General features: G+C 39.1%; 1 protein-coding gene across 3 annotated transcripts in view; it reads right to left on the bottom strand.

Annotated features, from left to right (window-relative positions):
* Window positions 1–17,646, bottom strand: part of cfap46 (cilia and flagella associated protein 46) — a 78,785-nt gene that overhangs the window by 5,615 nt on the left and 55,524 nt on the right. For 2 of the 3 annotated variants that reach the window (XM_078160820.1, XM_078160819.1), the window contains 13 exons: window positions 14,933–15,118; window positions 14,412–14,585; window positions 13,558–13,655; window positions 13,129–13,202; window positions 12,144–12,322; window positions 11,776–11,882; window positions 11,323–11,393; window positions 10,657–10,830; window positions 5,720–5,799; window positions 5,268–5,328; window positions 3,172–3,204; window positions 2,586–2,688; window positions 2,345–2,457 (listed from right to left, as the gene is read on the bottom strand). In XM_078160820.1, the coding sequence (XP_078016946.1) occupies window positions 2,345–2,457; window positions 2,586–2,688; window positions 3,172–3,204; window positions 5,268–5,328; window positions 5,720–5,799; window positions 10,657–10,830; window positions 11,323–11,393; window positions 11,776–11,882; window positions 12,144–12,322; window positions 13,129–13,202; window positions 13,558–13,655; window positions 14,412–14,585; window positions 14,933–15,118 (1,453 nt within the window). The remainder of the gene's footprint in view (window positions 1–2,344; window positions 2,458–2,585; window positions 2,689–3,171; window positions 3,205–5,267; window positions 5,329–5,719; window positions 5,800–10,656; window positions 10,831–11,322; window positions 11,394–11,775; window positions 11,883–12,143; window positions 12,323–13,128; window positions 13,203–13,557; window positions 13,656–14,411; window positions 14,586–14,932; window positions 15,119–17,646) is intronic. The other variant, XM_033613830.2, reaches the window with a different exon arrangement.

The raw sequence follows: 17,646 nt of genomic DNA, 5'->3' as shown, positions 1-17,646 counted from the left end.
AAGTTTGAGTGGTATCCTCTATGTCTTCATGGCATAATCAAATTTCCCATATAAAAGGAATTTAAAGATTTTAAGACGGCCGCTCTTTACATCCAGAATGAATTACAATCCCAGAGTTTTTTCATTTTTCTTAGATATAAAAAAACCTGGTGGGATCCAGACTGAAATAAATAAAGTATTCTGAAGCAATCCTCTGATTTTCTCAGTTAAATTATTTTTTACAGGCAGTGAAGTTGTGGAAATATTATAGCAGAGATCTGAAAGTAAAACCTCATTGATTTCTCACTGCAGAACTGGGATATATATATATATACCCACCCAGAGAAAGATTGATGGGTTTGAAGAGATTAAGTCTCCTGCTCCATTTACTGTTTACATAACCTACAAACAGCTCTGCTCCAAATGTCTGTTATTCAATCACTTCAGTATTTTGCCACCATTTTTCCTCGTAATTTACCATACTAAAGGCTGCAGAAAACTCAATAAGCTGTGGTTTCATAACATCCTGTACGTTACTGGGACACCAGATACTCAAAGACATTCAGTGACATAGACTGCTTCTCCATCATTCTCATCACTTTGTTTTTTTATATGATGTAGTAATGTTTATATCTGTTGTTTCTATTTGTTTGAGGGGAGCTAAATGCAGTAAAGGCAGTAATGGGGGTCATAGACATAAGCCTGAGCAATACCAAGTGAAATCTTAGTTGTTTTTCGTTTCTATTTTTTTACTGACAACGCTAAATGACATTTTTACTTGTGTTTAGCCTAAAACAGATAGTAGACTGGCATTATCAACAGCAAAGTGACGGACACATTATGGCAGTGATTGTCGACTGGCCACAAACGGGCCGCCTAAGCTTTCCATCCAGCCTGCAGTATATTAATAGAGCCAGAAAACTAAGATTGTTATAAATCCATCTGACAGCTTGTTAATAGCGATAGTGATACAGTGCTTAGGCCTACTACAAAAATGTCAAAATATCAAATGTCACAAAGTGAGAAAGCAGCATCCTGAGTAAGTTATTAATGACTTACAGAAGCATATACCATATCAACCACACATGCAACCAACACACTCTGTGTCCCTGTCTGTGCCTTAGTCCTCAGTCCTGACAATCATGCTACCATAATGCATTAAGTTCTCAGTTCAGTTAGCAGAGATGGGCAAAAATACATCATAATGTATTTTGATACAAAATACCCCTCAAATAAATGTATCACAATAAAATACAAAATACTGGTGCCAGGAAATGTATCAAGATAAAAATACATGTATTTTGTATTTTCAAACACAGAAAATACTTTTTTCCCTTTTTCTTCTTAGCAGTCGGTCGGTCAGTCGGTCCTGAAAACTTTTCGTGAATAACTCAAAATTTGCATACTGCAACTAGAGACCATGAGTAACTATATCAGAAAGAATACCCATGATTTGTCCATAGGTGGCGCTATACTAACCAATTCAAATCTTTCTGTGAATAACTCAAAAAGTTCTTGACCAAAAATGCTCAAAATTTACATGGTGCAATATGAGACCTAACTATGCCAGAAAGAACAACCATGATTCATCCATTAATGGTGTGATATTAGCAAATTTGGTAGCAGCATTTCTCACAATTTGGTGTAGGCTACCCTAAAATATTATTTATTGATTCAGATTTTAATTCAGACAACTTTATTGATCTGACATGAGGCAATTAATTTTGTAGCATACTCATCCCAAGCATCAACCATAACAACAAACAATTTCCTATGTTATGCACAGTCCAGTAAAACAGACCACTAGGTCATTGAAGGGCAAGCTGAATGGCCCAAGTTTAAAAAAACAAAACAAAACAAAAAAAAACATATAGATAAATATATTTTAAAAAAAAGTACAAAATATTGTTACATCCAATATTATAAGAATGTGTAGCCTATTGTTTTTGTTTTTTGATTCATGGAGAAAGTATTTTGAGTATTTTAAATACAAAATTACTCCACTCAAAAGTATTTTGTTACAAATTACATTTGCTTTTTATCAGCCTTATCAAATACAAATTACAAAATACTCAAATGTAATTGAAATATGTATTTTAAATACAAGTAAAAGAAATACTGCCCATCCCTGACAGTTAGCAGGTTGGGTTCACGTGGTTGATTAATCCCTGTGTTTACTGGTTGGGTGGTGCTGACTGGATAAGTGAAGCTGAAATGAATTCATGTGATTTATAAGTGGGCTGCTGCTTGTGTCATATCTGCATGCAAGAATGGGGACAAATTCACAGCGCTTATTTAACATTTGTCATTTTGTAAAACCAACATACGTGCTATTAAATAAAAATGCTGCATGGGTGCACAGTACCAGACAGATTGAGGGCTGCCACTTTGGCAGGTGGAATGTTTGCCATGAAGCGCTCCATCCCCAGGTAAATGAAGGCACTGCATCTGCACAGCAGCTGCTCCATCTCAGACAGACTTGACAGATATTGGAGAAAGGTTAGCGGTTTAAAAAATGATCAGGCATGTTGCATTGTAATAAATACACTTTGTACTGAGCATACTGAGAACCAAACCAAACAAGACTTGCTGCACTGCCTTCTAACCTGGGTGTTTGCTTGCTGCCCATGAAGCCCTCCCACAGATGGGTCAAATGCTGGCTGTGGGTTTCTAAAATCTCCTTCATCCTTATGCTCAGACTGGTCCCCTCTGTGCCAGATAGACAACAACATGCAAATATTAGGAAACCTTCCATTCACTGAAGTGGTGACACTAGCTGGGCTGAAATGTGACTCATACAAGGTCACAAAAGTAGAGACTTTGTAAAATAGTATATTATAAGAGAGGGAAGGATGCTTTGAGAGGCTACAAGGTGAGAAGAGGCCATCCAGGGCCGGCTGTGGCACTGCCTGACTACAATACAGTATAAAGACAACATTAATCACTGCAGAACTTAGGTCTCAAAAGTACTCCCAGCATTCCTACACTTGAGTCCAAAACACAGCATCCATACAGAACCTAAAAGAAAAGCAGCTCAAGCTATACAGTACTGTCACTGATCATTAAGAACAACACAGTGCAGTGCATTTCCACCTTCACTGATACTTGCAGTATACTAATTTCTTAATTCTGCAAATATGTAATGTAAGGTATATAATAAAGAAAGTGACTGAATCCTCTACAGTTACTTACCAAAGCTGCCTTCATTGTGAGGGTCAACAATATCTGTGGGGGCATGTTAAGTAGAATAATCTTATAAGTGCTATAACTATATTTCAATGACAAAAATAAAACAGGCTATTTAACAAACCGACAATGCCCATGCTTCCAGTTATTTTTTCATCCTGTTATCTCAAAATCACAAACTTTGTTATCTTGAGATAACAAGATGACTGCAAAAAGGTTGTTTCCTCTTATTAGGCGACTTAAAATGTTTATTAGACATCATGCCAGCATGCATAGCTGTCATCTTGACAACTGTGGCAACAGATTTAAGCTAAAAATGTCAGATCAAGGAGCACACATTATAGATATTATTGATCGCTTCATTGATCGGTAATGGTAATTAGGTCTTAACGCGGTGTCCTCTGTGTCCTCACAAGAGTGGCCATATCGCAGTCAGGTGCGCCTTGCCAAGTGCATCGAGTGCATGCCGAACACACTTTTACTAATTTTGTGGCCAGGCTATCGTGACACACCTGCAGCACACTTGGGCAATGGGTGGGATCAAAAAGAATGCATTGTTGGCGGATGAATTAGAGGCTGTGACAATCATGGCTTATTACACTCCCCATTCACCCCCTTTGTTCATACGACTTCAATCAGTTTGGGAATCTCCTGTAGAGGTTTACTCAGATGAAATTTATTATTTTCTTGGAATTGGGACTGGAATAATTTTTGGGCCTTTACTGTACTCCCTGTTCTGATATTTTCAGCTTAAATCAGTTGCTTCAGTTGTCAAGACCCCATCAATACATGCTGGCAAGGCTCTCCTGATCTCTAATAAATATTGTAAGTAGCTCAATAAAAAGAAACAACCTTTTTGTAATTACCTCGTTATCTCAAGATTACAAAATTCATTTTGTTGGGAGGACAACATATAACAACCTTTAGTTTTCTTGTGATAATTGATATATTATCTTGTTATCTCGAGATAACAAACCTTGTTGTCTCAAGATAACAACATAATTAAGTCATTATCTCTAGTTAATAGGGTTGTCAAAAGTATCGATACTCTGAAAAGTATCGATACTCAAACGCTGTATCCGGATACAATATTAATTAACAAAAGTATCGATACTAACAGTGCACGCCACCTCAGCGCCTGTTGGGTGTGCGCGACGGGTCCGACGGACACGCACTGTGCAGGCAGCATCTGGCAGGCACAGAGCCCTCGCTGCAACCCGGCTTGTTGTCATCGCTGTGCATGCATGCACACATTTCTGTTGCTGTAATATGGCCAGCGCGGCTGCAGGAGGATCAGAGCAGACAGTTTTGGTCAAAAATGATAAAGGAAAAAGCGCTTTTTGGAAATATTTAGTGAAGTGAACACAGCACGCTGCAGACGGCAGTTACAGCCCCTCCCCTCACTAGCAGCTGAGCAGCTGGTGTCGCCAGCATCAAACTAAAATATAACTTCTAACGTTAATGTGGGAGCTAAGCACAAGACTTTATCAGTCATGCCCGTCTGTAACATTAATAGACAATGTTAGTTTAACAGGACAACACAATTATGTGTCTGAAAAGTTACGTCAACTGTAAAGTCACAGATAGAAGCTGAAAAAACGTTTGGTTTATCCCGTAACCCCTGGTTCTCTGATCACATAGTGAGGTAGAAACAAGAGCATCCTGAGCCTAAACTACCAACTCTATTTGATCAGCAACGAAAATATGCTGCCAATTCACCAGAAGCACACAAAATAAATAGGGCTGTAGATAAATACATTTGTATGGACAGATCTTGTCTGGTTGTTATTTATTTTGGGGGGATTTTTTGTTTTTATCATTGATGTTACTGCTCTGATCTTTATTTAAAAAATGACATGCCTCTTAATTTTTTGCTGCTGTATCGAAATTGGTATCGAGTATTGAATATTTTCCTGGGTATCGACATCGAGTTTGAAATTTTAGTATTGTGACAACCCTACTAGTTAACATAGCTTTTTTAAAACAACAACAACAACAAAATAATGAACTCCTGATCTCGATAATGGCATTGAAAAGTAACTGAAGGCACAATCGTTCTTAGCGTCTGTGGAAATAGGTATAATATTTAACAAAAAGGATACATTTGACGTTTCGCATATCCACTGGGAAGGTGGTAGAAGGCAACACACGATTCACAGGTACCTGGGTAAATAAATTAGAGTTATTACAGCTTATACCAAAGACATTTACAAACATAAAATGTATGCAGTATAAAAACATACATGCAATAAACATGCAAATATATCTGCAAACACCAGCTGCAAGAGAGTGGATTTCAAGACAGAGGAGACAGAGCACAAGAAATAGAAGCAATGGGAAGGGGATGGTGGAAAAAACAGAAGTGGTGCATGACAGAGGATAAATGCTCAGAAGCTAGAAATAGGATCTTTATGAAAACACATTATGTAATTGATTGAAAAAACACACTTAAAAGGGAGGCGAGAGGAACTTAAATAATTGCCAGTGCTGACAGCAGGTGAAAGTAATATTGCTGTCTGTATCTGGCAGGCCCAGATTAATTTACTGAACTCACCACTTTGATGGCTTGGCTTTGATCTCCCTTCCCCTTAGTTGGCTTGCCACCTTTGGTCTCTTTTTTGTTGTCACTTTCAACTGCCACAGACAGGAAGCAGAATTAATACATACACTTGTCTGCAGGGTAGATTACACAGCATTTGAACTGGGAAAAGAAAAAAAAACTTTCTCAGTATCTGCAAAGTCAATGACATTTATTGGTGACTGAAGAACAGTTCTGAAAGTTTCCCCATGGCTGCAACATCTATAAACCTCTGCAAATGAAAGCTCTGACTATTGATTAAGCATTGATCACCAATTAAATTACCAGATTAATTTGTTTTAACACCCCCCCCCCCCCTTTCAAACACATTAATAAATAAATAGGTATAATCAACAGCTAATTGCAGACATACTGAAGCAGTTATCTTAAAGTCCATGACTGTGATCTTTCATTTCATTTCAGGCCATGCCAGCAGCGGGACTGTTGGAGAGGAGTCCATCTGTTGGTCAATCAGTCCAACACTTGTCACTTGACTACCCATCTTTTGCCACTAGATAAAAACCCTCTACCTCTCCTCACCCCATGCCAGCACGTCCTTGTGTATGAAAATATAGAAGAAAATCCCTAAACACTTGTACCACTCCAAACACTTCTCATTACGGATGACATCCAGCTCGTGTCTATTGAGTTACAGTACACTTATTACAACTTTCTTGCATTTACAAAAGTGTTTGTCAAAGGAATGTAATGCAGTATAACAATGCTTTGAAACTAAGCAGACATTTAAAGTTACCTGAGGATGTATTAAAATTAATGCTGACGTTTTTTTATCGACCATCAGCAGCAGAACCAAACCTCCAGCCGTCTAACACTTTATTTCATCAAAGGTTCACTGAAAACTAATGACTGAATTCTTACAACATTCTCTGTTTAAATTTTATGTGTAAAGAGAATGAATCAATGATTTTATGTTACATTTGTAAATTTTATACATACCATATCAGTGTTTCTAAAATGACGTACTACATGAGCTGACTTTGTCACTAGGGTGTGGAGAGAATGGCAGATGGTGTAACAGCTAAGTGAGATAGCTGCCAAGCTGCTGACCAGTGTTTAAAACAAACAATCGATAACACTGGTTGCTTCTCAGGGAGCTATAGCGGGTTTTTAGCCACCAAACATGGGTGTTTTCGGTGACCTGCCACTTTGTATAGTGCTCTGAATAGCACTTGTTTTTTACTGCGACATCACCATGTTTCCAGCCAGGATAGTGCCCTAAAAAGCATTTTCTTTATCACTGCTTTCCCAGCTGGAATAGTGCCATGAAAGGCCCTTGTTTTTTTTGTTGTTTTTTTAAACAAAACACTGCTCCATTCGCAGCCAGGACAGTGCCATGACAAGAGTTTTTTTTTTTTTTTTCTTTTTTTCTTACTGAGACATTGGCACATTTCCTGTCAGGACCGTGCCCCAAAATGCATTTATTTATTTATTAATTTTTTAACTGGGAAATCCGAATGTTTCCAGTCTTGTTATTAGCACAGAAAGCATTTTTTTCCACAGTCATTGCTGCATTTCCAGCCACAATAGTGCCACAAAAGTGGTTGTTTTTTTCCCAAGACATCACTGTGTTTCCAGTCAGGATTGTGCCACCAATACTGGATATTGTAAGCCATAACATGTTTTCATAGCCCTAACCAAGTGGTTTTTGTGTCTAAACCTTACCACACATTAACCACGACTTTGTTGAAACATAAAGAAACGCACAACTGTAACATATCTGTGGTTTGCAGATTTGTACAATGCAAATATTCATTCTGGTGATTAGGCTGAGCACAGGACAAACTTTTCAGACCTTTCAGTCTGCTTTCTGCCAGAACTTTTAGCCAGCTTATGGTAGTTTTACTGCCCACGAAGCCCTAAGTTCTTAAGTTTGCCACAGTGAACACTGTGCAGCACAATGCTTGAATACATTTGACAAAGGTCACAGTTCTATGTCTACTTCAGTGTGTGTCAGGAATTTTAAAATCCTACACATACAGTGAAGTAGGCGATTAAGTAAAATGGTCCACAACATAAAAATGTATTTTTTTCTCTCCACAATATGTCTTTCTTAAATGATTTTGATATTATTAAATAAAAATGCCTTTACTGAGCTTCTAATTAGACATGACTGATTTGTTGATTCTACACTTCGGTGCAACTCCAGTGATGTATTAACTTAGTGCCTACACATCTTTTCTATCCATAGACCATGCTGCACATAATAAGGATCAGATCATTACTGATCACATGTCATCAGTGTGTTCAGTACTACTAGAGTTTTTAATGCTGACAGTATTTTCTTGCTATTACAACTAGACAAGCCACCACCACTTGTAGCTCCCACTGTTCACTATCACTGCTAATATGTACAACTTTTTAAAAGGACCAACAAGCCAGCAAATGTAAAAGCTTTACCGAGATCTGTGTAGTTTAAATCACAAAGGCAAACTTTAACGGCCTCAAAGCAGTCTTTTTATTGTTTGTGCTATTTTGTCCTGTGCAAAATTCATGCAAAACACTAAACAGAATAACAAATAACCCTTTTAAAAGTGTTCTCAAACACTTTGTCTTCTTGACACAATGGTACACTGTAAAATTGATGATCCAGAAAAAGACGCCTATATTTGTTTCAGGCACCCAAAGACGTAGGTAACACATGTTCTTATAGTCTCCTTCCTCTGTCATATGCAATAGTCAAGTCACACACACACACGCACACACACACACAAATTTAACAGTAACCTTTGAACATTCACTCAAGTTATGCAAATGATTCAACCTTTAAAAAGGTAAAGATGTCTGCAGCATCAGATTCGTTGCTCTTTCTACTCCCTTTTCTTTTCTTTTCAAAATATTAATGTGCATAATTCCCCAGAGGACTGAAGCACCATTGCAACCCTACGAGACTACAGAAGGACAAAATGTTTGATTTTTATTCTTTTAAAAAATACTTGTTACTAAAAAAAATACTACTAATACTAATACATGCTTTTTTGTTTGTTTTCTGCTCTAATAAAAAACAGTAAACAATTATTGCAATATACAGTATCAAAGTGAAGAGAAAATCAGGCAGAAAATACTGTAGGCTCCGATCAGTCAGAGCACGTTTTGCAGGTTGCAAAATGTGAGATGCACCACATGGACTTTTTTTGCTCTCATCAGGCAGATGCATTTTGCAGCTGCTGAATGTTTTTATAAATGGTTGCTATGCAACCATGTCATCACCTATACTTAGATTAACCGCTATTTTGCTGTGAAGTAAACTCACAGATCTGTACCTTCAGATCTGCATAAAAAGTGTACAGGTGGAGGGCACTTGCTCTGACTATGATTGAGGTTGTGAGGTGGTTCCCAAAAAGTATGGTGGTCACAGGGAAACAGAGAAAGAGGAGGAGGAGAAGAAATCACTGCGAGTACCACCATCTGGTCCTAGAGCTTCGACTGGTTGGTGGTTGGTTCAAGGCTTATTTTAGGATGAGTCAGTTTGACAATCAGCTGTCAACTGTTTGGGCCCAAATACGGTTCGTAAAATGTTAGAGTCAAGGCGACAATTTGTGCAGATGTGTGTAGCAGCTTGCCTAAGACAACGTTGAAAGTGAGCTAACGTTTCACATGCACCATGAAAGCTACCACTTACCACGTAATCATCACCACAGAAAACCAAACTCATCTGGACAATTAACAATGGCAAAAAAGCCAATGATGTCAGGCATCTTTTCCACTCTGTGCATTAAACTTTAACTCTTTCCCTACACGGTCTGCTTACATGGCCTCCATATACTACCCCTGGACAATCAAACCTATACTCTTGACTTTGAATAGCTCTGGCAGGCACAGCGAGAATGGCTACATTGAATGGGCATCGACTTGATCAAAGCATGCCGTGGTGTTCATGGATGTCCGTATGAACTTCTGCATGCTAGCAGGATGTGAAATGACCTTTCTCTCCCGAACAAATTCCAATTCTACGGATGGCTGCCTGCAGTCTAGATCCAGGCATCAAGATGCTTTCATACGTGTAAGCTATTATTCAGTAAGATATGATGGGGGATCATGGGAGGCAAACAGCCACTTACACAGTGCAAAAAAACCCACTCTAATTATTAACAGTTTAATAGATAAGATGGTTATACTGCACAGTCTTATTTCCCCACTCAGAAACCTGCTGTTTCTTACAGTATCTATCACTGTGAGGTAAATCACATTAAAAACTCTTTTGTAGTTCTGACCTATCTATAGATGTTCTTTGTTGTTTCCTGCTACTATCTTGTATGCAATATTGTTTACAGAAACATACTAAGAACTTGTGAGTATCTATGCTACATAATTTTACTTAATTAAACAAAAAACAAAAAGAAAATGAGCGAGTTAGTGACAGAGCTCTAATGAAGCATGTCTTATGCCAGGTTCACACAGGACGTGGAAGAGCTGTGAAGTGTACTGATTTCTTGTGTTAACCAACTAGGCTGTTAACTCTGTATGTGCCACAACGCCAAGCTCTCTGGCCAGCTCCCAATCTGCAGCAATAGTTTCAGCATCTGGTCTGTTGTTTTTTTTTTCTTGCAAGCCGTGAGTAACTCACTGATAATCGATCATTGGTCATAATCTATAAGGTCTGGATTAACCATTCATGGGACTACTGAAAATGTATCAGTAACAATTTAAACAGGGTGCCTGTTTAATTAGGGCAGTAATAACAGGGTGAAATAATGTTGGGCAGAAATTCTCCTGATGGTTATAGACCTGTCTGAGATGATGTAGCTGCCAGCCAGTCAAGAGAGATTTAGAAGCTACAAGACTAACTGCTTTATGTTGTTCTTAAAGTTGTATGTTCTTTGGAACGGTTATGAAACCCTGGGCAGTGCTTGCAATCGTTTCTCTCACTGAGTGTGTATGCTTGTCCGTGGTACCTTTGCCTGGTTCTTCTTTGTTCAGGCGACTGTGGAGAAGCTGGAGGGAAAAGTCTCGTGACACAGAACTTAGGCCTTCGCCCTGCAGGATGGACAAGGCTTCCAGTGGCAACTCCAGCAACTTTCTGTCTGCCAGCAACACCACATATTCCCCTGGTTCTGCGGGCAATTTATCTGTATACACACACAAGTACAAACATTTTCTCATATATTCTGTATTTATGACAGTGTAACCTTTTTCTTTTGAACTTAAAATCCTCAAGATGATGTACAACAACCTTTAAGAAGCTATTGCTTCACTCCGGAAGTCCACAAATTCTATCTGGTAGGGTATTATTGTTCCAACAATTTAGAATGAAGTCTTTTGAGAACAGTTTAGTGGCACAATAATCTGCACTGTGCCTTGTAATAGTACTGAGTTATCATGTTGTGTGAGTAAATCAACGTTTATCACATCAAATCGCATATACAGCAACAACACTGGCCCGAGGGGGATGAGTTGCAGCCTGCTCGAATAGAAACCTGCTGATGGGGTAGCAATAAACAGATAGGAATCACAGCAGATGTTGGAATAGTGGTTCATATGACACACTGCTAAGATAACCACATGGCCCTTAGGGCGTCACAGACTCAAGAAAGCTCACACCCAACATACTCTTCCTTTACCTGAGCCGCCTTTCTCTTCTTTATCTTTGGTTTTGGCCATCCCAGAGAGTGGTAGTGATGCAGCCTGGGGCCTGAGGGAGGTAAGGACAAGTGAGGATCAGTAGGTCTGTCAAGGACACAAGATAGAACCAGATGGCGTAAAATGTAGTCCAGTGTAGGAAACAGACATGTATAAATTGCTTGTGTAAGCTTGCTGCATGCGTTTGTGAACCCAGACAGAGGAACAAACCTGACAGACCAAGATTAAGAGACAAAGCAGTCTCACTTCATTTTGAACTCACACATATTTGAAAAGACCTTTCCCAGAGTGGACATTTGTACCTGCTACAGTGGTAAAAATCTTCTGTTCAAAGCAACAATTTTTCCTTCCTCAGGCTACGAAAACTAAATCAAAGTTGTCATACCTTTGTAGTGGACAAATTGGGGAATCTGATGACATATACAGTGTTTCACCTGAAGCATGTGAAGTCAAACTGTGTGAGAAGTGGATTCAAGTAGTCCTTCATATCCTGTACAATTTCTCTGAAGCGAGGTGCTAGCATTTCTTCTGCAGCAGTTTTCTGTATATAAGAAAAAGCAGAAGGGACTTTCAGCCACAGTTAATGAAGTATTAATCATTTCAGGCCACTGATTACTTTCATATATGTCTGTATTGTGGCAACACAATGCTTGGGTGTCAAAGTCAGATGTCCCAAGACTCCTCAGTAAGTGAGATGAGACATAAGATGATAGTAACTGCAGTGGAGTGAGCTTATTTATGATGCTTGCAGTGTGTAATGTTAACAGAGTGAGAGAAGAGCCGAGGTCTCAACAAGACATACACAGGGAAAAACATGAAGCTCCTCAGAGGCCTCCAGCCTGCCCTTGGCACTGTGCCAACAGACTTGATTGAGGAGGGCATGTCTAGCATCCAGGCCAAAGATCTGAGTCTTCTCCCTCAGTGCCAGCAGAGCCTGTGGGCAGACTGAAACCTTTGCCACCCTGGAGCATGTCAGGGAACCTGCAAGAACAGTATTGACACAATCAGACATTGTATACTCACAGACATATACAGGCCTCGTAATTGGTCCCCATGAGCATCTCCACTCCCTCTGACTCCTGGTCCTTTTGTAAATTCCCTCTCTCTATTCTTTCGTCTCAACTTGTTTTTTTCCCCACTGTCTTTTCTCTTTGATATCCTCATTTTCTCTCTTTTTTTTAAATTATATCTTTATTTGGAAAGACAAGATTATAGCATGACAGTAGCTGCATTTTCATTCACAGTGTAGATCTTCTCAGCTCGTGCCTGAATACTTGCAGTCTTTGATATCCTCATTCTCAATAGCTATAGTCAATAGCAATTCCTACAAATTCTTATGTCAGACTAGTCCCAGGAAAGGTCATGCGAGCAGGTAATACAGTATGCTAATACCCTGTGATGACTTATGCAAGCCGGTGTTCCGTGCCAGGCCAGTAGCACAGAGGTGAGAGGGAATTTCAGCAGATTTGTTCTACACTTTGTCGTCTTTTTCTCTCTCCTTGTCTTCATTAAATCTGAACTTTTCATCTGCCTTGCAAATAAATGTTACATGGGAATACTAAATTAATCTGGCTCCATTTAAATGCTGACAACAATGCTATGCGCAACAATGTATGTGTGATGAAGACAATATTTCTCAGGGCTATGGAACAAATTAGATTTTGTATAAAAATACATAAATGCAGTAAATCTTTGGTTTAAAATGGCTCACATCTCTCATACAAGTCAGAAGTCTGACAGCTGTTTATATTGTGAACACTGATTTTAAAGGTTTACAAACCCCTAACCTGGAACTTGTGTAGTCTTTCCCTTATGATTTGGAGCTTTGGTCATCTCATAGAAAGCCCCATAAAGTTCTGACCTAAAAACAAAACAAACACAAAAAGAGTTTTTACCCTTTACTTGTATACTGTATGCACTGCTTCACAGGTTTTCTTTAAATACCTTACATTTCAAGTAACATAGATGATTTTCATCTCTAGCCACAGTACATTTACAGCAGTTTCAACCATCAGCCCTCTAGTGGCAAATGTAGCACACAGCAGGCACACTCTCTTCCAGAGTATTACTTCAGCCTAAACCTACTGTGACTTGTGTGACCTGCAGACAATTACTTATGAACCATAAAACTGTCAGAGGCAGGTAAGAACAGAATGTATAGCGTGGCAGAGAAAGGGAAATAGCAAGAGAAAAAGAAAAGGACAATCAGAAATTACCCATCTTCAGAGTGCTGAAGCAGCAGGATCTTCAGGTTGGGTGGGAGCTCTGCGAGGATATTTAGGTGGTTGGGACAGATGGTCAGGTGGCTGAAGGCCTGCAAACCAGAAAGTCATTGTAAGAAAAAATAATCTGAATAATGATATATGAAATGAAGTAAACATTTTTCACAATCAAGCTATTTTTGTGTGAGGGGAAAAAAGGAACAGCAAGTACTCTCATACACCACTGTACATATCAGCCATCCAACAAAAATATACTGAACCAAAATAAGGACCAAACCTACTCCCTTGATTTTGAAATCATTTGCAATGCATTAAAACAACAATAGTAAATTATCTATTCATTACCTTAATTATCAAATGTGATTAGATGTCCAAACCCTCATTTTAGATTTACAAAATTACAAAACGTAATTTTAAGTACATCAGAAGACATAATTGTGCCTAACATAAACAAGGGCAACTTAACTTTATTTGAGTTGAACTGAGAACTATAGTCACCATCATATGATATATCTGATAATGAGTAATGCTACTAAGGTCAATTATGAGGCAACTATTTATTTCTATTTTTACTGGTAATATTTGAAAGATTTATCTTTCTCTTTAGGGCGCAACTTCTTGATGTATCATGATCCCAAGCCGGCAGACACCACCAAGGTGTCCCACATACCAGCTACTGTACATGTTGGTGCAACCTTGTGTTTGCAGCTCAAATACTGTGTGGTTTTGGAAGTGCATTCAGAACAAAGGCCATAGTAGTACCGATAATGTGTCCCTCATCAAGGGACTTTACCAAGCTGAGTACGACAGCATCCATAAATCATAAGTGTGGGGAGGTGACCTGGTACCTTGGAAAGGCTACTGAGGGAGTCCTCCGCTCCCTTCAGCATGCTGCTGGGCCTCTCGTCGTGAGAGAGAAGCAGTTTCCTGCGAAGGCTGAGCAGAGCGGAGAGCTGGGACAAAGTGGTGCCAGCACAAGCTGAACTTAGGACCTCAGCCATCATAGTAACAGTGCAGCAGCTCTGGGAATAAAACAGAAGATGGATGAAGGAGCTGCTGGTAATACTAGGAATTATAGTGGGCAATGATATCCTGAGAAACACCATTAAGGAAGTGATGATGATGTGTGGGTATAGATGCAATGGACTGTGTTGTGCATAGAGCCACCTGCATACAGCTGGACAGTAGCAGTACATGGACTACTGTTTCATACAATACACTCTGTATATAACTTTGTACAGTGTGCATATACATACCAGTTATGAGACTAAAAGTGAAACCTGATGATTAGCATGTCATTACTCTTCATTATACAAACATTGCATACTCAAAAAACAATGTCTGGCACATATGATCTGATGTACAATACCTGAAACAGGGCAAGATATTGACCTGCTGTTGCAGGGTCAGACTGGCCATGACACTCCAACATGTTGAGAGAGGCATCAGCAAGGATGGAGGAGGGCAGCTTGTGTTGGAGACAAAGGCTGATGGCCTCAGCCAAGGCCTTACTGGCCTGTGCCAACAGCTGCTGGGCTCTGAGTCTCCCCCGCTGCTAGGAGACATCACACACACACACACACACACACACACACACACACACACACAGGCAGATTACAGTAACATCAATGTACACTATGACCATCAATCCAAGTCCAAAATCAATCTATCAAACATACAGTACACATACATGCATGTAACACTGTGTACAGTATATACGTACACTGCAATGCAAATGTATTTATCTAACGTCTCTCTTCTTAAATGCTCGGTTTGCATTTTTCTATTCTATCAATTCTATCTTAAATCTTTTCTAGAATGTCAATACCATTAGTACATTAAAGGAGTTATAAGTTGCTGCTATCATTCCTCATCTCCGTACTGACTGTTAAAAGATTCTTTCCTAACTTGTCTCCAACACAAGTAATGGGGCAAAAATATCCACAGTCCTCTTTTCCTGCATAAATACATTCCAATGTTCAGCTGAAGCTAATATGAGGCTTGCTACTGGCTTTATTATAATACTGTTTTGTTTCCCTGGACAGTGTTTCATTGGTGAGCTGAGGGAGAGGGTTATTAACACAAAATGGAAATCTAGGACTGAAGAGACTGCAACTTAATTTGTCTGACACAAACTGCTGAAGCCTCAAATTAGCTTTAACTGAATTTTATAATGTGTTTAACACAGAGTGATGACTGTGGGTTTTGTCCCCCACCTCTTGCACTGGAATAACATTAAGTCCAGTATGACCAAGAGGAACAATTACAGCAACAAATTACTGTTCAAATGTACATATGGACAGACTTGAAAAATATGACAACATTAGTGTTTTTGTGTTACATCTCATGTCAAAGTGAGCGCCATGCTAAGAGCGCACTAGTGTTAATTATGTTGTTATTTTTTTATTTAGTCTTTGTCCTATGTTAAATGTCCTTGTTGGAACATGGTCTGGTCACTGTGGTCTCTGCCTCTCCTCTACCCTTGCCATGTGTTCCTGTGTGTGTTTCCTGACCTCTTTTCACCCTGTGTGTGTGTGTGAGTATGTGTGTGTGTTCATGGGCGTGGTGACTCCATCTCCTGAGCCTTGGCAGCTGGTACACTTGAGTGTCCTCATCTACTCAACTGCAGCAGTATATCAGCCCTGGTTTTCCATCCAGTCTTCCCCAGATCATACCAGCTACTGTAGTGGTAGTCACGCTGTCAGGCCTAGTTGTACTTTGCTGTGTTCCTGTACTTTGTTCCTGAGTTAATATCCGGTTTCCTTGTGTTTAAATTCTCCTCTGCCTGCCAGTCTGCCATTCTGGATCCCCAGTCTCCCAGGCCCAGATGTTCAGATGTAATCTGATCGGATTTCCGCTACCAGATAGGTATATCCTTAAAATGGGTTGTTCAAAAGAAAAAGAAAACAGGATTCTAAATCAGATAAAACCACATAATCCAGTTTTGGTTTTGATCTAGGTCAAAATGTCAGTATGTGTTCAGAACTTTTTGGTAGGATTGGGTTGAAAAAACAGAGTGTGCACACTAAACTATGCTCCCAGGTGATGTTAAGAGCTTCACGCTCTTTGTCAGAGGGATTGGGATACCTTTGATCTAAAAAATCCAGATTATCCTGATCCCAGTAGAAGAGTGGATTCAGAGTGGATTTCAGGAACAAAATCTATAAAACTTTTAAAATGGTCAAATATGTATACATTTATTTACATTCATTTTGCATTTGATTTGTTTAACAGTTATTGTGATGAAGTAGATAAAGTAGACATTAGGCTACCTACGATGCCTTTAACTACAGTAAAAAAAAATGTTGTTCCCATAAAATAATCCCCCAAATAGCTGTCAAAATCAAACAAAAATTATTCAAAGCTATAATCTTGAAGATCACCTTTAGCGATAAGTGGTAATTGCAGTGTGTTTGTTGGCAGACTGCCTACATTGTTATGTGTAGGTGGTTATCGGAACTTGGTAACTTGGTAATGAAAAGTTTGTGTCAAGATCAGGGTGATCCAGCCCAGTGCTGCTTTGAAAAACCAGTGAAAAAGTATGATGGATCAACTGATCCTGGGCAGCAAAACATGGGATTTTCAAATCTGATCCAAGATTTTTTTTATTTTATTTTTTTAAACAACTGGGCCCTGCCTGCCTTTTCTGGTGTCAAACCCATCTCTTCTTTCCCGTCCATTCAGGCACTGGGTCAGCCAAAAGGACAGTCACACTGCCCTGCCTGCCTGTGGTATCTCCATTCCATCAAATTAAAAAAACCAAACAAATCTTTTAAGCTGTTTTTCAGAGTCTGTGGGCTGTGTTCATTGAACATTTCAGGCAATCTAGCCAAGCCAAAACCCATAATTTTCTCATTTTAGTCAAGCTAAATTCGCACAAGATTTAGCCTTATTAAATGATAAAAAAAAAAACAGAAACAGGTTGAATGATTAAGAATACAACTTTACAGAAAGTTTTTGGTCCAGTGATCTGCTGGTATCAATTTAAGGAATACATTCAGTCATGTTCTGCTTTACCCTGTCCTTATTCTTAACTTTAACTTAAGTTACTCAGAGTCCCCCTGACTGTGCTCATCGTGTGCA

Source organism: Epinephelus lanceolatus, chromosome 17 (genome assembly GCF_041903045.1).
Source record: "Epinephelus lanceolatus isolate andai-2023 chromosome 17, ASM4190304v1, whole genome shotgun sequence".
In the NCBI taxonomy this organism is placed as follows: Eukaryota; Metazoa; Chordata; class Actinopteri; order Perciformes; family Serranidae; genus Epinephelus; species Epinephelus lanceolatus.
The sequence above is the reverse complement of the archived record's forward strand: the minus strand, read 5'-3'. Positions and strand labels throughout refer to the sequence as shown.